General features: G+C 31.2%; 1 protein-coding gene across 1 annotated transcript; it reads left to right on the forward strand.

Moving 5' to 3' along the window:
- Positions 1-3,472: 3,472 nt before the first annotated feature.
- LOC126844464 (uncharacterized) lies at positions 3,473-22,341 on the forward strand. The gene is made up of 3 exons (XM_050582677.1): positions 3,473-3,719; positions 18,368-18,800; positions 20,071-22,341. The coding sequence occupies exons 1-3, from the start codon at positions 3,511-3,513 to the stop codon at positions 20,392-20,394; spliced, it is 966 nt and encodes a 321-aa protein (XP_050438634.1). The 5' UTR covers positions 3,473-3,510; the 3' UTR covers positions 20,395-22,341.
- Positions 22,342-22,615: the final 274 nt, after the last annotated feature.

Genomic DNA, 22,615 nt, shown 5'->3' on the forward strand with positions numbered 1-22,615 from the left:
TTGACTTGTAGAAAATAAAATTGAGCTCTATCAGCTTAACGCAAAAACCGTATTTTTTTCGGTCTTCATTTTTTGATTTTGTTTGTATAAGTTTTTTTATTATTTTTTCTTTATAATTTATATTCCGACAAAATTCGGTTATTTTTTAGTAACCGGCACATATTTTGTATTATTATATTTTTTATCAGAAAAGTTTTAAACAAAACTTTGGTAGGCGTTTAAGGGTAAACGAAAGTAAAACAAAATAATATTTAAATTCTACTATTTTCGTAATTGATTTTTGTTTATGTAATATACTATCATTGAATGATTTCAACCATTCAATAACGACTATTGTTTTGTTAAAAAACGCCATTACAGGTTAGTTTACCACGTCTAATTGCTACTTAACCCTTATATTGTGCAGCTGTATTCAATTATATTCGTTTATTATTAATCAACCAACTCCTTTTTTATGGCAAGTTTGTGCATTTCAGCAAAAATGGCTTGCTTTGTTCTACACGTCCCACAATCTCTCCTTATGTTTAATTATTACTTATTTTAAACACTTGATTACAATTTTTTTCATAGCAAATGTTTTTTTTTCAAAGAACATATTTTATAAAAGTACGAATAATTTGTTTTACTTAAAATTATATATAATGTTGAAGTTAAAAAAAAAATAGTTTTTAAAAATTTACTCTTAGTAATAAAAACTGTATCACGAGATTATGTTGAAAATTCATACCTAGTTTTATTTCCATTATAATAGAAAAGAATACTTTTGGTTAAATACATTTCATTAAAACACTTCTTTCAAAGCTATGATTAACGTAAGAGAAAAGAGTTCAGTTACAATTTATGTTGTTAGATGGGAACTCGTATTGGTAACATTTCAAGCTCAGTTCTTGAGAAAATCTCATATACACAAAAGGCCTACTTAAAAAGCTTCTTTTTATCGTCCTTCGTACTTAGGAAAGCGGTTTTAATGATTTTTTTTTACTATTATTGTGAATTATGAGTACAGGCAAAATAATAAGTAAGTCCATTTTTTTCTAAATTAACTACCTCGGTGATACAATACATTATTCATAAAGGTCTTTGAGACCATAAAAAAAAGTTTCAAAAGCCTTAGACACGGGGATTTATAGGAATAAATAAAGTGTTCATGCTTATGAAGTAAAAATATTGTAAAATCAGTAAACTGTAAAAATACAAAATAGAGGGTAATCAATTTAACGCAAGACATCCAGTTTCTCGGTAAATAATTACACATTTGTCGTTTTTATATTTTTTAAAAACCTTTTTCTTTATGTCATTATACAATATTATAAAATGACTAAATATTTATATTTTTTAATATTTTCCAGAGCGCTATCAACTTTTGAAACTTAAATTGGATGGTATATATTTGATTAACTTTTTAAAAGAACAATAAATTACCAAATATTTTGGATCAACAACCAGTTTTGAAAAATTGCTTTTAAAGTAATAAAAGTTTAGGATAGAAGGAAGGGTGAAGTGAATTATTACTTTGTCGTGCAAGTTACTCAACCGCACTACACATCCTTTTCGCCTGAATAATTCTTCTAATTATATTTATTATTTTATTTATCATAAATGATTTTAATTCTTATATAGCTTATATATAATGTCCTTAAAGAACTTGTCTAACAAGAAAAATTAAGAGTTGACACACTATTAGAGAGCTCTTGGTACTTTTTAAAATATTAAATACTTTTTAAATATTATGTTGCAGTCAGAATTGAGCATAAAAAAGAGTGGGCACTGTAATAATTTTAAACATGTAGAAAAATATTAAATTATATTATAAATATATAAAAATGATTTTACAAATGTTTACAAGTGTTTTTTTTAAATTGTATTTCTAGTATTTAACTAGTACAGTACAAGAAAATAAAAAAATAAAAACCTTGTTGCCGAGTTGCACAAAACTTTGCTGGTTCCATAAATCGTAATTGAACCAAACACAATATTCCAATAGTGGTTTATAGAACTAATACAGTTTTGTGCAGCTCAGCATTTTAGTTTGTTAGAATAAAGTGGGTTTTTTGTGAATAGAGATAATTGAACACAAGACAGGTATTTCAAATAAAAAAAGAATGCCATAATATTTTAAAAATAATTGTATTGATAGCTGAATTATGTTTATTGTATTATTAATATTATTATATATATATATATATATAAAAGTGTATAAAAGTATAAATGTAAAATGTGTGCTTCAATCCCTTCTATAAATTAAAATTACTATTCAACATTCTGGAAAAGAGTATAACTCCTAAATTTTAGTTTTGTTAAATTTAAATAAGCGATAACACTCAACTACTCACAGTTTGCAAGTATATAAATGTGCATTTTAATGAAAAATTACATTTTGTAAGTTACTTACAAAATACTTTGAGACAATTAAAAAAAAAAAAATTGATGTACTTGAGAAAATCTGAGTTTAAGTTCAGATTCTGCGAACGAAAATCCTAAACAATTTATAGATTTGTTAAAATATTGTAACATAACTAAGATTAATTTAACTATTCATTAGGTATTTAGTTCTATAAAATTTAGGTGAGTTTTATCCCAAAAATGATACCAACACTATTCAATAAGGGTTTTCAAGGTGATTTACACTCTGTCTTCAAAGTTTCCCTACCACGTCAAGTTCTCGAGAAAAACATGTAGTTAAAAAACCTGAAAACTAGACATTAAAAAACATGTTTTCCATTGGATGATCACTAAATTAAAAAAAACTCTGAATTAATACCTCATGAAAATCATACCATAATCTCTTTATCAAAAATTAGCTAGCAAACAGACCCATATATTATTTTTTATACATATAAACACTTTTAATTTTTAAATGGTGCTATAAGCAGTGCCGTGTGCCAACTGTCATTAACGCCCTAGAGCAATCATATTTTGCGCCCCTATTTACCGTGTATTTAACATGAATTCATATTTTTTGGCACCCCTATAATGTATGGCACCTTTGGCGCCTAAAGGCACTTGCCCCCGTTGCCACCCCCTTAGCACGGCCCTGACTGTCTATAAGTGTTAGTGTATATTTTATACTTTTAGTATATATTTAAACGTAATGACAAATGAAAAATGCATTATCTGGTTTAATATGCAATAATTTTTGAAGTTTTATTATAAAATATCTCCAAGGTGACTTGCCCAAGACCGGCGGGATTGATGTACAATAATGTTGCACCGATGCACGAGACGTTTGCGTTTTGCAAATACAGGCGCATTGTGTACGGTAATAAATTGGCCGGCCGGTCGGTCATCAGCGCCGTCCAAAGTGGCAGCACTGGGCGGCGACAACGGCGAGCGGTCCTAGCGACGACGTGACATATCGATTGGCGCCCTTCCTGTCCAGCAACGGACCGCCGTTGCCTCGGCCGACTCAATCTCGTTGTAAGCGCGGCGCCGGCTGGAGGTGCCACAAGTGTGTATCTCGTCGACGGCATGTCGATCACCGATCGCGGTCAATGTGCCGGGTCCGCCGACATGTCGGCCGACTCCATCCAACAGCAGCAGCCGCAGGAGCAGAAAATCGGTGCACCCACTGTGCCGATCATCGTGGCCCCTGGGTGCTGCAGCATGACACGGTCGCCGTCACGTGACAATGACCTGTCGCAGGTGCCGGGTTCCTTGGGTGCCAACGTGGGACGGGGGTCTAGCCCCAATCCGGACAACATGAGAATGTACGCCAAAAGGTAAGCATGATAATTCAAAAGTACACAGTGTGTATTTTTAAAAAAAAAAAATATTCAAAATTTACTAACTCAATCTTTGAAAAGCGAAACGACCGTTAATTTAATAATGTTTAAAAAATAAAACGAGTAGTATAAATTAATATACTTTCAATCATGTTCGTTATTAAAAAAAAGAAAATATTTTCTATTACTTTAGTACTTAGTATTATAATATTGTATATACTATATATCGATGGTTTAGTGCACAAAATATGTAATATAAATGCACTTTTTCGGAAATGGAGTTATTTATTTATCTACTTGCCAAAAACGGACAACCCCCTACTTAATAAAATATAATATAGTAGTTATATTACATTATTTAGTTGTATGCATAATAATAATCATTAAAGTAACTTATTAGTTATTACGCTAAAAAAATATATAGAAAAATTAGTGCAGAACCAATTTAAGAAAAATGTAATGACTGATCCTCATTGATGAGGCGTAATGTATGATTAAGATGTGAATCACGAAATAATTTAGAAGATAAGAGGCAAAAATATAAATAAAAGACACTTAAGTACGGCCTCTTACACATTGTGTATAAATATTGGAAGCCGTTAGTTTATAATTTTACCGTTAGAGAACTTAGAATATTATTAAATACATAATTTATAATAACATGACATTATGAATTTTCAAATACCGTTCCTAAAAATGTTCAATATGCCTTTGTTATTTAATTGTTGGTGTTACTAATTTAAAAAAAAATCGGTGAACGGTTTTCTCAAAATGGTATAAGTATAAATTAATACTCCGTTGATTAGAGTACCATTATGTGAATTTCACTGCATAATAATTTATAAAGCCTTTAATTAATACATTTTACGATCGCTATGATAATATAATAGCATTTTAGTTTATATATATTGATTTTGGGTTAAATTATTCATTCGGTGTAATTAAATGTACCGGGGCATTGAAAAAAAACAAGCTAGATTTATTTAAATTCATGATGGCCATAGTAATAACGCAGTAATTAGAGTTTGGAAGTTCAAATACAATTATACGTTTTACCACCCTTTTATTGTGTTGGCAATTAGAAAGTTTTATGTAACTCATTTCGGTACTTTGATTATCGAAATTGCCATTACATTATAACTTTTATTGTAACAACGCTGATCGATGATAACTAATTTAAGAGTGGATTCAGAGCAAAAAACTTTTTAGGCGAAGAATTATAAAACGTTCTCTTAACGCAATAAATTGACAATATAAACGCGTTATTGCCTTGTCCTAATTAATTGTTGTAAATTAATGCAAAACGATCGAGGCCTAAGAATTTCAATCGTTAAAACATTAATATATTTATATTTTCTTAAAAAAACACTTACTTGAGAAATTACCAAACTTCCCTCTACAGTCAAATATTGACGAATCAACAATTATTTCAGTATTTAGCTTCTATATATTTTCCAAGTTGGCTCCGAGGGTAATTATATTAATACTACAATAATTAATAAAGTCAATTTGAAACGTGCTCGGCCAATGAAAATATTTAAATTCGACAAAAGTGTAGAACCAGCCGGTTAACACGTTCACATATTTGTGAACGTCGATGCTTTTTACATAACAATATATTGCAATACTTTGAAAAACAGATAAATATTGTGTGGAAATTCATCTACGATTGACTAACAACAATAATAATATAAAATTTTCGTTTTCCTAGTGCGTAAGATACGTTAAACATTTACTTTGTCAGAATTCCTTTAACAAAAGAGGTTAAAAGAGGATAAATATTTTAGACATAATATTATATGCTCTACAACCGCTTTACATGTCAAAACGATGTCCGATACATTAGTTTTGACATTTTATTTGTAATATTGTGATTGATGGATGCCTCCTTTTGCCGCAAGTTTGTGTGCTGTGTGGAGAACCTTCTTTTCCTTTACCTCACAACAGCTATACCCATGTAATATTATTATCGTCGCATCGCATTGTTGTTTTATTTGTAAAAAAATGATTCGTGTTATTATAATTGAACGTCGGGTTTATCTAAAAAATGTTGCCTTAGTTCTTTGACTTTATTTCAAACAAACAATCAAAACCGCACGGGTTCATAGGTTCACATTGATATTAATTCAACTCTGTTGACCAGTTAAAGTAAACGTTTACCAGATTTCTAACCGTCGAGTTACATAATATTATGTCTTAAATGTTTTTAAAGGTATACATATTTTGTTCAACTAACGTATATGTGAAGTATAGTTAACTAATTATAATATTGTTTTAGGCAGTTGTTATTTCATATTGAAATTTTTATGTATTTGCTTTCAATTAAAACCTTATACAGCTGTCAATTGCAACTAATGATTATTTAATTTTTACTCGCCTCAATTACATTAGTTATTATTCTATTGTTGCAATATTAAAATAACAATATTACACCATATAGTTTGGTGTGTTTAAATATGATAGGTATTATAATATTATTATCAGTTTAACGAACGAGTTAACTGTCAATATTCACAAAAGGGTCGAAAATCGTTTATTAAGTCGTTATAATATGAGAGATTATGTCGTGTGCGTATGATTTTCATTATTTGTGTATTTAAATACTAATCTAAAAGCGATTACACCCGAACAGCTTAGCAAATATAAACAGAGGCTTCAACCGTTTTCATTAGATGGCAAATTTGAAGTTTTAACCGATAATTGCCAACAATCGGTCACACAGTCGTGGATTAACACTATTTAAATATATTGTATATATTTTTGTGTTCAATGGTGGATATTGAAATTTGGACGGACCACATTGAATCAATATGTTGGCGGTCGGTTTTGACCATAATTATTATCATACCTAATCAGTATTGTGTCAGCTATGAAAAGACTTGTCAAATAGTCAACAAAATATATTATTATTATATGCAATAATATTCTAGATCACTTGTCTTGTATTAATTTGATAAATATAATATTATTTTTCCTCTATAGCAAACAGGATACAATGTATATTATTCAAATGAGATGTTTGTTTTAGCATCAAATTATTCGAAGCAAACATTAATTTGTTGATAAAGTACTCAACAATTAAAATATGAACCCATGTAGGGTATCCCATGTAGGACATCCGAAAAAGAAATTCTACTTCTATAGTTCTATCAGTAAAACAAAGCGTAAACACAGCTAGTAGAGTTCAACATTATTTTGTCGATGACTTAAATAACGTGACTAAAACAAAACAAAGTTGTAACCATTTCATCATATAGAACCAATAAAAGTTTTGAAAGCTGACCCAAACATCGTGTCTTCCAATTATTAAAGTTAAAAAAAACTAATCTTAACTTATAGTTTGCTTGGTACGTGTTTGAAATTCTTAACAACTTTTACTTAAATAGTATAGACAAAAGCTCTTACATATACTAAGTTATATCCAAAGAACATACCTGAGCTGTCGGTAAAATTACACTTACACGCTTAAACATAAAATTATATAATTGTTATATTGTTTTTTTTTTAAATATTTGAAACTTCATGCTTATAGTTTAGGCAATAAACCATAATTATATGCAGCTATTCACGCCTTATTTTAGACATTAAGATATACAATTGTGTCGTATGTGCCTTATTTTACTTATTTTTTTTTAATAATTAGTCTTCTTGTTGTTTATATTGTTATAAGTTTAATGTACACATGTTTATTTTAGCTTCCTCGCTGATAGTGGCCAAAAGTTCACAAAACTGTGGTCGTTAAAGAAGTTCGACATAAAGCTATTTATACATCCAATCATAACTGTAAATCCTAAAGCAATAAAAGTAGTTCGTCAAAATTCATATTCGATTTATAGCAAAGAATGTGTTTGTTTTGTAACAGTAATATACAATTATTTTGTTTCAAGCAAGATCACGTTTCAAACGCAAGCCATGTTGACATTGAGGGTAACCGAAAATTAAAATTATTTTCTTGTTCTTCAGAAAAACAAGTAGACAAGATAATAATAAAAGTAACGGATACTATCAATTGTCACGTCTCGATATAAATTCACCACTGCGGAGCGAGACAATTAAGTACACAACAATTTTCTACCAGAAGATCGACAATAATATTAATAACTTTCGAACGCCGTCAAAATATTATGACAAAGTTTATGATAATTATTACAGTTGTAGTTGTTGAACAATTCGGCGTGCAGTTTTGGAGCAATAAACAATAATATGTATAACTGTATTCGACGAGACGACCTACTTTATCAAGTTGATTTCGACCAAATGCCAGATTACTTAACTTGGGTCTATACATCATTGTGCAGAATAGCAATGTTATTATGGTCTAAGTTTGGCCAGAGCGGTGGAGTTTATCGATTTCCCAGCGGACTAATTAACAACGGCCGATCGACGTCTATACCAAACTAACAACATTGTTTGTTGGGATGAATTTTTTTTTTTTTACTTGGTGGCAGACCGTGGCCAGGTGCTAATAATATTATGCCTTCTAACCGGTCTCGGGAGGATTGCGAAAGGTCCAAACTCACTTAATACCCTCATCAAGTTTAATGCACTCTAAAAGGCGTTAACTGCTCCCGTGCGACCGTTTCGCTTATGCAAAGCTCTGGAATAAATTTACCCGGTGCCGTACATCAAAGTAAAATGTCCCCCCTTTCTCTGTTTTGGCGATGATGCGTTCAACTAAACTTGTCAAACCTTTGTCGCACACAACTACGGACTTGCCCCAGTCCCTTTCATATCATAATATTTTATTCATTCATTCAATTTTAGAATCCGGCTGTGAATTTCCACTCTACCGTCGCGTGGCCCGCCTGCTTTTTTAGACTACTTTAAATAATTGATAAAAAAGTTCTTTTTTTTTTTGGTTTGTTTACTTATTATATTTTATTCAACGCCAGACTTTCGCAGAATAACACGTCAGTGAAAACCCCATAACGAATTCGTCAAAAACACACAAGTGAGTCGTCTCAAGTAGAATATTGCACGACAATAGAGTAATAAGAAGAAATTGTCATTCAAACACTTGACTGAATCGTACAATACGCCCAATAATAATATATTATGTACAATAGCTAAGATTAATTCATTTTTTTTTAACTGCTAGATACCTATAGATAAAAATTTGCATTCTTCAAGTACAACATTAAAATAGTTAAACAATTTACTTAGGATAAACTTAGTGGTGTTAATGGCAATAGTTCAGATGGAAACAAAATTACACTGCTAAGATACTTATCACTAATATAAAATACTTTTATATCCATACATAATTATTATGGCACGTGTATAAAAGAAACTAGAAGTTGGCCGCCAAGTTTTTGTTTAGATTCGAAGTGGCCATTCTATTTTATTAATCTATTTTGTGGTTCTAATACAAACCGGGTTAAATAAAAAGTGATTTTATTTATTTGTCAACCAAAAATTCGCAGACTGGTAATTGTTGTACTATTGCTGTGTGTTAAAAATAATGATATTATTAATTTCTAGAAGTACACAGAAAAACGCATTTTCATTTGGATAATTTATTTCCATCTGTCTCGCTCGACACCGAGCACGTTATTACATACATACTTACGCGTTTCAACGTGCTTAAACTGTTTTTTTGGTGGAAAAACCTTAACAAAAAATGTCGAGCTTTATATATTTTACATATTACAGAAACGTACCACTAAATAGCCCACCATTGCTAACGCGCAGAGTTTAATGATATATCCCAAGATTTTGAACTGCGTTATTTTATTATTAAAAACAGTTTTTGCCTTCAGCACGTTTCTCATATATTTCTCCACGAAGGAGAAATGCCTCTTATGTACCGAGAAAAACGCCATGAAGATTTATTATTTATTTATTTTCCTCCTTCTTAGACCAGCCGAATGTTCCTCGACAGCTTTACAGTTGCCGGAAGACCCTTTTGCGTAACGCTGAGTTTCGAGGAAACCCAATGCGTTTTTTTTTCACTCGAAATCAAGTTCTTTTTGAAAATATGACAGGTAAAAATATAGATATTTTTTTTTATGTTGGACATCTATAGAAAACACGTTATACGAATAATAATAAAATAACCACTCCTTAGGTATATTTTCGAAATGTTTTCCTTAAATACATCTCCGCGTTGACATATCTCTGGCAGTGACGGCAGCCACAATAGGAGCTGATATGTCAACAACCGCAGAGATCCCGCTAAGACGTTCAGAAACAGACTTTCGTTGATTTATAAGTCCGACGCCCTGGATCGACACTTGATCCACTCGGGAGTAACAGAACAATTTTTTTCTGGGGCTTGATGTACAAAAAAGAAAATATAAATGTTGTCTCTTTCCCCTTTGTATAGGCTTGTGTTCTAGAAAAAAACTTGTGCAACACTTGTGGGATATATATTATAAAATAATAACATATTTAAATAAACCCTTAAAACACAAAAAAGGCTTGCATTTATGGCTGGACCAAAAAATGTGTACCGTGTATTTTGCAAGACACTGTTTAATTATATTTTAATTTGTTGTTTTCGTATTAAAAACATGAGTAAATTTTCAAGAGTTGACTTCCATCAAAACATCTTTGTCAGATAAAATAATACTATTGAAGTATAGATTTGTCTGACGTGTTTTATTCATCATATAATGTAATATTTTAAAATATTATTTTTTTTGTGATATTTCTTCCAGAACTTTGCAACTTACATATTAAATTATCACATTTAATAGGTAATTTATTATACAACAAATAAAACCTGGGTGGAGGGGGGACATTTATGACCCTGATCACCTCTTGTAAATAACGCCACTAGGAAGTACAGTTTGTTTTTGCTGACAATATGGAAATATTGATTTTTTTTTTGCCCATTTTGAAAAAAACCTTGAGGCGCATTATGATAAAATTGGTAGAACACAATATAACCAGGCACTTGCTGTGGGGTGAGAGCAAGATAAAATGCCGGATTTAATGCAATTTGGGTGGGTAACAAAAATTAAAACCTGCACGCTCGCACTGTTGGCGTTTCGGAAAAGATCCTTTGTAATGGATATTGGCATCCAGGAGGTTAAAAGTCGCTGTTGTGTTTTCCCTGTACATTGTACACAATCCACCCGCACGCCTAAACCTAGCACTGAAATTAAGTTACCGCCCGTAGACAATATTTGCGAACGGCATGTTCTGTATTACTTTTATGATCCCGAAGGTTTGTTTGATGGGAAGTGTACCCTGTACAGGGTGATCCAAATATTATTTTTTACTACAGATGTTTTATAAAATATTAGGCAAGTTAGACAAAAACTGTTACCTAGTAAATACATGTTCAAATTTGTTTACACGGTACAATTACGATTCGTAATTTACAATTTTTGTTTTCTAATTATTAAATTTAAGTTTTGAAATTAAGTGTAACTTTGATGGAATTACAACGTGTTACGATTTTGAAAATTTGTTAAACTTTCGACTGTCCCAATTTTTAAAAGTACATACTAAACAAAACCACATTAAAAAAAATGATTAAATTAATCCTAAGGCTTTATAATATTAAAAATATTTTGTTCTTGTAAACAATCAAATTTTGTAATTCTTACGTTTTAGCTACTTTATAAATTGTTTATTATCGATTTTATAAAAATGTATTCTTTTCACATAGATAGTATAGTTTCATCGTCTAAACAGTATTATTATAAAACTTGTATGATGTTTTTAAAACCATTTGCCGGTTAATAAAATTAGCTCTCTCTTTCTCTAAAGGCTATGCCCAAATAATAAATCTTATGCTAAACCTACCTCAAATTATATATTCAACATACGAGTGTCGGTTAACTCCCACTTCTGTCTTTGACTGAATCGAAAGTTAAATAAATCTCTAAACCCGTATCAATATAATACTTTGAATGCCCGTGGATCGTTCAACTTTAACCAAATTATTAATTACTTCAAACGCCGATATTTCTGGAATAGTGAATAGTTATTTCGTAACTTTTGCCGGTAGTAAAAAAATGTAAATGTTTCCGTTTAAGCCGTTGTTTTTTCTCTCACGTGGCATTATGCTTGTACATCAGATACACCTTTCAATACACTATTGTTATCTGCTGTAACGTGAAATTCTGTTCATCCTGTACCTACGGGTAGGTATAATATTCTAAAATAATGATTCCCGGTAACGAAATGCGGGCTTTTGTTCGGGTACACAAGAAAGGGATGGCATTGCAGCGCCGGCGGGTTATACAATGTTGACGTGGACGTTTTTCTCTTCGTTAGGTAAAAAGCAATTATTTATTATACCCCAGTAATGCGCTCTCGAACCCCATAGCCCTCGGGTAGGGACGCACTGTTTAAAGGCGCGCAAAATGATTGCGCCAGGTCGTGTACAAGTGGACCGAACCCAACCGACTGGAAAATCAAATAAATACCTTTAAAGAGGTTTTCAATAATCGGGTACTCGCGGGTGTTTACAAATAAACAAGCTGCCACGTTTAGGCGATATCGAATTTAGCCAAAACGTGCAACGATCGTGGACGTCAAGAAAATAAACAAGCGGTTACTTGATTGAGCGTTAAATTACTTAACTATAAACTTTGGCATGGCACGAAAAAAACCCTCCCCCGCGAGCTACGAGAAATCCCCAAGGCGTGACTTATAAAATCCCAAATCCCTACTATATGGCTGGCTAAATTTAATTTTAAAAGGGGAAGACTAGTATACGGCTAAACATAAGTCACAATATTAGAATTGTTCAGGAAGGCGAATTCAATTATTTACCGTTACTAGATTGCACTAAAAAGTTTTCATTGTAAATGTAAATACCAAAACAAATATAAATTTTAAATTAAAAGAACTTTAATAAAAAATAAAGCACATTCAATTTTCTATCTATTGCTATTAAAAAGTGTATTTTGGAGAAAAGTGGACTTAAAACAAGTGTGCACTAAGCCATCGACATATGTTTCAGAACATTACCGTTTCCATATTCCGAAGCCACAACATCTACGTTTGACATTTTGAAAACTATCGATTGATAAATATTTGTTTTTAGCTAATCCTAAAAAAAGTAGAAACATTTAAATTGGGTAATTTTTTTTTAACGATGAAAAGTTGAACACTGCAAAATACATTAGGAAATATAGGTACTATATTTTTTGTTAACCAACATAATATTTTATCATAGCCGTAAAATATTCAAATAGTCTTTAAAACCATATCCGAATCTTGTTTTTTTATTTAGTTTTCCGAATTAAACCGATCGTTCATTTTTTTACTATCCAAAAGGTTTATACTTGGGTCGTGAAATTTATTAGTTTAATTTATTAATTTAATCATTTTTTTTCTTTTATGTTTATTCGGAAATTTATGTCCAATGTTCCTTTTATAGCTGGACCTTATTCAAATCGTGTTAGTACTTAGTTTAAATAGTTTTTTTGCAAGTCGCCCAAAAATCCAATCATTCATTCTCAACCCGAATCCACACGACTTCTAGGAAAGGCATATTAATCTATATTCTACTTTACCGCCAGAGTATAAAATTTGAAATCCTACCGAATGGATCATTCATCTGAAAACTCTCAAAAAGGTAGGATAAACGCAACGAAATTCATTTTACTGCTGATTTAGCGTTTTATCGCCTTTTTTCTTGTTAACAATGGTCCATCTTAAGCCGGTCTTTTTCCTTCAAACGAACTCCGTTGCCAAGTGATTACATCGATACACCGCAAATAGCCTATCATATTATATTGGCATTGGGTACAATATACACTCAATGATATTGGTTATGACTTAAGTCTTGAAATGTAATGGTTTACATGTAGTGCATTATCGAAAAAATTCACCAGCAAAAAGAGAGTTGAACTTTGGTCTAACTCTAATAATTCGATTTAACGATGAGAAACAGTAATAAAGCTTTTCGACCGAAAATCCGATACTAATAAATCAGTATATTTACACTGGAAAGTATTTAATTGTTATTTAATTCCGTTTGTGTTGTGATACTAAGAAAATAATATCATTTTGTCGTTCGGCGCATTTTCGTTGATTTAATACTTGAAAAAGAAGACTCGGCTCGCATCGAAGCTAAAATACAATTAAAACGATATATTTTGTTCAGTTCCAAACGTAATGCAATAAAGTTTACCGAGTACTTTAAATGGCTTATTAAACTTAAGCGTCGCCCTTTTCTTTGTACGTTTTGATCAACGCAATAATGCTGACTTCCTGCGAATAATGGAGATGTAAAATGGATTTCACTTAAGACGGGTTTCCATTACTAAAGTGCTGTCTCAAAAAATATAAGTATTTTGTAATACAAATTTCATAGAAAAGGCAATATAAGGCGACATTTTTTTTTTTTTTGTTACACGGAGTAATATAAAAAAGCAAAAGAATATTAAAAATGGAAATGTAGGGAAAAATGTATCGGACCGGAATATTATTACACTTATATATGTTGGCATTTTATATTATATTTTTACCTTCTACAACTCGAATATTTTCATTTTATTACATCTTTTTCTGGGAATTTTTTTTTTCTTCTTACTTTTTATATTTTATTATACAGCCAACATGTTTACGCGGTGTGCGCCATGTACATAAGTCGTTCTCGTTTCGAATGCTGTACAATAATGTACTGTTTTGTCATCTTGGGCACTTGCATAATAAGTAACCGCCGCGCCTTTGTAGGGCTTCCAGTCGACTAAATGTCTGTACGACGACGTACACACGTCATACCGACTCGGATTGTATGTAATTATTGGCTCGAATGCGTACGAGAAACACATTAAATATAAACCAACTATTCCCTAAAAATAAATCAATTCGGCACGACAAATGCCATTCCCATTATGTATCATTATTAATCACGTGCCAGTCTAAACGACACGAGTGGATTCGAGTGGAGTTGTTTTTGAATAAACCAAAAACAGCGTGTAACGTTACATATATATATACAGGGTTGTTTCGCCAAGTAATAATTACTCAAAATTGGTATTCGATCAGCCAACGCGCATTGTTATGAATTAAAAAAGTGAATTAAATAAACAGCTATACATTGCCGTATAAGTTTTTAAAGTCGATAGAGATCTGAAAATTAGTATATAAAAAAACAAAGGTAAATATATTATGACATTGACAAAAATGTCAAATCGAAAAGAAAAAGAAAAAAAACTGCAAACATTTTCCTCAATCATTTAAATTGCTTACGCAACTTGCCCTGTCTTTGGCCATCAAACAAAAGGCTTTCTTGTTTAAAATACTAAAACAATTTTTGTAGGTTTGCTCACAGGCACGTGATCGCTACACTAATCATAATACGGGCAATTGTATTGTGCTGTACCTTTAAACTTCTGGGTAGCCTTTCAAGTCAGGAACCCCATTATACGTGAATGTTGGCTACATTGTATCTCCAAACATTCTCTAAGGCTACGACGACGATAACGGTGTTTCTGATTTGACTGTCAAAAGGGTTAACCAAAAATGTATTACATTAATTAGTTATTTACACTTGTTAATTGAGACACTGTCAACATTGAAATATTATGTATGCACACTGATGTATGCTAGACTGTGTGTACTGTATTACTGTCTTATTGACTTTCTAAAGGCGCAGTCACGTCGCTTGTACACTATCATAAGTGTTTCTAAAATTATCTAGTTTGTGCTCCTGTCGAGCTCATAATAATATTATATTCCAAAAGTTTCGCGGGTTTGTGTATTTTATGTTGCCTATCTGTCTCGAACATTGTTTTTAATTTTTCTTTACTCTTTCGAACAACTTATTGAAAAAAATTTTGAAAAAAGCTAATTCACTAATATATATTTTTGTAGTTCTATTTTTTTCCAATACATATTTCCCGAAAATCTGTTTTTACCAAACATAATACTAAGCCTATCATATTTCAAAAACTATACTATTTATGTCTATACATTTGTTGACTTCATAGTATATAAAATACCAAAGTTCGTTTTTCTTTAAACATTGTTTGGTGTGGAATTATTTATAGAAATATTTATTGCATATTATATTATACACAACATTGTACTATATGGAATAAAAATTACAAGAAAAAAAACACATTACAAACCGAGTATACTAAAGGTGAACTAGATATTTATTAAGATGACATTTGAATTTAAAATCTTTCTGAATTGTTTTTTTATCAAGTGTAACGCTTTTAAACAAAAAATTAACTATATTGCTGAGAAAATGTGATGTATAGTAAGTTTTTTACCGTTGTCATAAGGATTTTCATTATAAAAACCTAGTCCATGAAAATTGTCTAAAGCTTTTATTTTTAGTTTGAATAAGACACACCTTATTCGGTACATGTTTAATTTTCAAATCAGAAGTCGTATAATTTACGTTAAAAAGTTTTAAATAGTAAAAACTATATTATCAAATTTTTTGTTTTAGTTATTTATAATTGGTTTTCTATACTAAAAATTACCTTCAACCCAGAATTTAAGTGATATTTACGTTTTTCATTTTTGCATCAAATAATTTTCAATTTTGTAACATATGCAAACCTACTTCACTTTAAATTTCTGCTCTTAAACAATATGTGTTGGCTACAAAATAAAAAAATGTTAACAACATTCTTCCCGTTGTGATGGAGTTATAGGAATTCGGTTAAGGATATTATTGATTTGGCGTACTCCGAATAACCTTTTCTTCCGTTTATTATTTTCTAAAACTAGATTCAATAAAAATATAAAAATCGCACGTTTGTTTGTTTTATGTGTATAGCTTTTCATCTGTTTTTTAATAAATGATCTGCGGGTTATTTATTTTGCATAGTTATTTAACCTCACTAACTTATTATAGAATGAATTTTTCTATAAAACTGTATCTTAGATTTTATATTGTTTTTTTTTTTTTAATATCAATGGTTCACTGGTTCTATTTTCAATTTGTCTCTTTCTTTGAATAAGTACTATATATTAAAAACGCCTGCAACTCAAATCCAATGAAGACAACCGTTAAAAACATGACATGATTCAATTTCATCCATTGGGATAACGTTTAATAAGTTTTTGTTTTTTTTTATATTAACTGCAAAACCACTTTCGACAAAAGTGCTTTCTGGAAAAACATAATTTTATTATAATCTTTAAAGAGATTCTAAAATATTTGTGTTTCTTTTCAAAACCATTAGCATTTTTTACCATAAGCTTATTTTTACAGAAAGCTGTTTTACATAATTATTGTTTCTTATAATATTAATATATTTCATATTTAAAAGATATAAAAATAGTTTTGGATGTTTATTTTTTATTGTGAAATGTTTATGGTTTTCACGTAGTGTATAACAAAATGTATACCATGGGATCCCACCGGTCACAGGTCTTGAGAAATTGTTATAACACATAAAATCATATGTATCACATCCAAATTACGCTTCCTTGTGAATCTGAGAATACTGGCCCCATTTAGATATTTTTTTATTGTGCTTGATTGGAACAGTACTGGTTTATAAAGTGCTGGATTTCTACTATTCGCGAATTTGCTTTAAAGCGTTTGATGTGATGATATCATCAAACGCTTTAATAATTGCTTTGATTCACCTTCGTCAAGTTCTTGCTGTATTGATTTATATTGTACTTGGTTTGAGTTGTACCGTATAGATTTCAGACTGTGATTGATTGTGAAGAAGACTGACTAATTCATAATCAACGCACAGCCTAAAGCCTAAACTATGATAGCTAGTCAAAACTATACGATAGTAAGGAATTGTTCTGTACTCCATTTAGCATTGAACCCTGGTCAACGATATTGTTCGCCCAAATTAGAATACAATATTCTAACCAGGAATGAACGAGTGACTAATAAATAATAATAAATCGTTTTCTGCGGTAATGGACCTCGATATGAATAACACAACTTGAAACTACTCTTACGGCTAAAATATTGAAAAAATAATTTTGAAAGTAATATCAGCAACATAAAATAGAAAAAAATAATTGATCAATTAGGTAAGAATAGCATACGATAAAACCGTTTTTAGAATTGTAAAGGGTTATATTAATTACAAAAATGTATATTTTTTAGTAATTTTCCTGAGGGTGAAGGGACTACCCTGGCTCGTGCTACAAATTGCGGCCTTAGGCTGAATCGGATTGCGAGGTCCTAAATTATCATAATTATTTATAGGTCTTTTCTACCACTTTTGACATCAAATCTTACAAATAAAATGTCTTATCTAGGTTATTTAACAAATAGCCGAAGGCTTTCTAATATAATAATTAATAACAACCTAAGATGATAGCATTTGATGGGTAAATTAATTTTTTTTTAATTACACTGTTTATTTATGAATAGTGGAAAGTAACATTATTCGGCAAATTGTATGATAAAAAAAATTCAAAAGAAATTATTGTTCATATCTGGTTATTGCCCAAACATTTTTAATATCTAATGACTATTTAACTAAGTAATAATAATATTAAGAAGTAATTAAATTTGAGTTTAGGTAAACATTGTTTAGGTTACTATTTAAATGTATGAAATTGATTGCGTTTTAAAAATACAAATACTAGGAAGACCGCCAGGGAAAGGGAAACCCAATAGTATTTTGTTTATATTTTATGTACATTATGGCTTTTTTGGTCGGATCCCGTTTCTGTCCCGGAGGATAATTAAATTCATCGGACTTCCGGCATATTAATATCCGTTTTACCGTCGGTTTCAGATTGTCACGAGACTTTAGCGATGCTGCTTGGTTTGAAGACGAGATGGACGTTATCAAGAGTTGCGGTGCTTTGCAGTCAGCATTGGGACTTCCGAGGAGTTTTAGCAGCAGCGACATAACGGATGTTGAGAAACTTAGCGCCGACTACTGGCCCAATACGGACGACCTGGACGACATCAAGTTGGCTCGCTGTGCGTCTGAGCTGGCAATAAACAAAGGTCGTATCGGTTCAGACGTACTGATGATGACAACGACAGGTGGTCGTATGCTTGGCAACACTTCACGGTCATTGTCAACTTGTGTGGTGGTCGGCGACATGGCTTCTATGTCTCAATTGCCTTCTCCCAATCGTTTTTCAGGATCGGTTCAGAACAATTGTCCGCCCATGTCCACGTTGAGCGCTAACGACTTCGTCAGATCGGTCAATAAAAAGGTAAACCAAAACTATCATCACATCGATAAATACCAGCCAAAGTCAGCATTGTTGATTACTGACAGCATACAAATACTTCCCGAGACAGAGACTGTCTGGGAAATTCTAAGGCGATCTTTGAGCTATTTTGACCATCCAAGTTTGGAACCTACCTAAAATGGTGACCACTGGGACATTCGGGTGCCCATTTAATTCATGCTGTTAGGGTTTTGTCTATTGAACTAATAGCTACGTTAAGACATTTTTTACATGATCAGTTGGACGCTTAAGCCAAACCGCTACTCAGTCGTATAATAAATGCACATGACTCAAAGCTGTTAAAGTTGATTCGAATGGTTCAAGTTCAATATTATGATTCGTATCATGTACTGTTCTTTTTTTTTCTTTTATGGCTTTTGTTGTAAAATACTACTGCTCAACAATTTATATTATGATAAAATAATTTTATTATTATAACTGAAGTGTAAACATTAAAACTGATATCTAAAAAAACATGAAACTGAACAATGTAAGACTTGTAAAGACGAATAAAAATGAATATAGATATCGTGTTTTAAATAATTGAATTAATAGATAGCCAGTAGAAATACTAAAGTTTACAACGGAGATTATTAGTGTAGACGTTTTTGATTTGAGTAGGACGGTAGGAGAGGAAGAAGTAATACCATGAAAGGGAACAGAGGTGAAAAGAGTAATTATATTATTTAAAAGGGATGTAAATTCAAATATAATACGATTATAATCGCAAAGTATCTCATATTCGTGCAGGGTGCATACGATTGACGAATAAGTTGAGAAATGTAAGGGTTGTGAACTTGGCATACCTAGAAGGAAGGCTGGGGAAGTTCAAATTCTTCTAACTTCGTTCAGGCTTTAAAAAAAATGAAACAATCATTCTTATAGGGAGATTAAGATTCCAAAATCAAGGGTGCTGAGGAATGGAAGTAGACATCTGACGATATCAATTGGCAAAATGAAGTAAAAGAGAAGACCACTTATCTTAGATAACATAGTAAGGGATTTTTAAATATGGAGGACGATGAAAGGATGAGGATGACGAGGTTACAGTTAATTTGTCCAATTACCGGGCACCATAAAAATTCCCCCAAAATATTAGATTGTTCAAGTGTAAAGATTGATGACTTGAATGGTAGAACAAGTGGAGAAGTGCTGGATTAAACTGTCTTAAAGAACTTTTTAGATGATATAATATAGTGTACATTATTGTGTGTACGGGGCTTGTTTGTCTGACACTGTTTGTCGGTTTCAGGTTCGGCAAAGCTACATCCAACGCCGTCTTGTCATCACTTACAAGGCGTTGGAACGTCTTTCGCACAGCGAATTCAACTTGCACAGGATGACGCCAACACCAATGGCAGAGCGCAACGAGCAGACCCCGGCTGGCGGTTCAAGTAAATACCTTTGCGTTCCACAATCCGGCAAGAAGCTGTACGAGGGCGACATAGTGGCTTGTGCTGATACCATCAAACGTTATCAGCCAAAACCGTTTTCGCGATTTGACAGGAACGTGTTCATATTCAATTGGCTGCACAACATTAAGCCAGAAAACGACGCACAGGGCTTGGACGAATAGCTGGACAAAGCAACAATCGACATTTGAATTCGAAAACAATGCTTTATTATTATAGTTTGTGTTCATTGATGATATTATTATAAAATTACGTTATTATAACAAAAGTTAAGTTATACAAATCCCAAAGTGTTTGTTGTGAGTTTGAGCGACAGACTATGACTGTTTTTTTGGTTATAGCGGTAATATTATTATGTGTAGTCAATAATTGATAATTCAGATAATAGGTTTCATTTTCATTGTACACAGTACACAGACGTTAAGATAGCAGCACAATAATATAGTACCTACCCATAAAATAGTTCCTAAGTTTTTTAGCACAATATTAAAAATTGTTTTATGAAGAGTTACACGTACATTGATACATTTACAGTGCTAACACGATATTTTATCTCCGTAGGAATTTCCTTATTTACTAGTGTAGTTTTTATCAGTCACGACGTAATACACTTGTCTAATAAGATTAAAATAGATAAGTAATTTTTTGACGATAAATAATCAGAATATGTGTATGTTTTACCTTTAACGATTAGAGAACAATTAAACGCGCTTTAATGCTATCACTCGAAGTCATATTTTATACTTCACAATAATATTATACAAATTACAATTATTTACTTATCCCACTTTTTTGCACATTTATCAACTGTGGCTTTTATATTTTATTTATTATTATTTCGTTCACGTTATAATTTCTTTCCATTTTAACATTTCCACTGTGAACTTTCATTGTCAATCACTGCTGTTTTTCTGAATTAATTCCATTACGATTCAAAACGCCTATCACTATTTTACTCTATGTTTCATTGTATTACTATAGTTTTTTTATGAATCCGAAATGTTAGGTTAACAATATAATATTGTACAATATTGCCTTGTTTAATGCATCGTTTCGCTATTCTTTTTGAGTAACATAATTATTTAACTTAGACATCAGCTGCCATCGCGGCAATTTTGAAAACTCTCAAACTAAAAATATTTGATTAAGTCCTTATCTTTTCTATGATCAAATAAGTGTGGCTGTTCAGTTGTTGTAGTCTGTCTCGCTTACTCGTTGTTCATTATAATATGGTAAACGCTAAATCCATTACTTTACATTATGTTCTTCTTGTGTGTGCGTGTAAAGCTTTTGATTGAATATTTTTTTCGAATAAATTATTTAACCGTACATCATAATGGCACTTGGCGCTCAATTTTTCTTAAAAATCAATTTCTTATCATATTATGCATTATATTATACATGATATAGCTGTTGTTAACGTTTGTACAAAGTATGAAATTATATTCTAAAAGTAACTATGAATAATGCGGACGTTGGGCATTTCGATAGCCGGTGTAGGTATGTATTACACAGCTGCTATAATTCAATAGAATCATGGTAGTATTTTTTTTTTGTAACTAATTTTGTCGACAAAAGATATAATATGGACGTCCTGCGCTCATTTAATTTATGTGACTTCGTATATTTTAATGAATAATTTAATTACTAACAACATATTAGGTACGGTTGTTGTTTTATTCGTTTAATTGCACATTTACATAAAATGCCCTCAGCAGAGCGTGCCATGACTATTATAACATTTACCCTAATGGCATTTGCCCTAACCATTATTTGTTTGTTACACTGAACATATTCTCTCAACGTTATATAATATAATATTTTATTACTATATTTTATGATCAAATATTTTGTTTTATTCGTTATCATTTTGTATTGTTTTTTTGTTATTACTATTTACTTATAAGAATATTTTGTTTTTTCTTTGTTAATAGCCATCTTTATTAGTGAGAGATTAGTACTTAAAAATTCATATGTATCGCTAGTGTATGTATTGCCTCTAGTATATAATGTAAGGTTTAGAATACCTTATAGTTATTGTTTCTCAAACTTAAGTGATAATTTGTATTTTGTGATGGTGACAATTCACAACTCTTAGAATTTATGTGTATTTATAAAATATTATATTATATTAAAGATGTTACTAATATACATAATACCTATGTCGTTTTAAAAAAATAATCATTACACGATTAATTTGTATACATTAATAATACGTCACAAGATGTTTATTAAAAAATATGCGCAATCAACATTTCAACTATTTTTTCTAGTTTAAGTGCTTAACAAATGTAATTTATAATCATTTTAGTCAATCGACATTTTATTGTTATTCTTGTAACACACATTTTCATAATACTTCACTATCAATTTAATTTTTAACTA

This window comes from Adelges cooleyi, unplaced genomic scaffold, assembly GCF_023614345.1.
Source record: "Adelges cooleyi isolate 19-005CV unplaced genomic scaffold, UGA_ACOO_1.1 ACOO_flye_CR_arks_rails_tigmint_CR_PRNA_651, whole genome shotgun sequence".
NCBI lineage: Eukaryota > Metazoa > Arthropoda > Insecta > Hemiptera > Adelgidae > Adelges > Adelges cooleyi.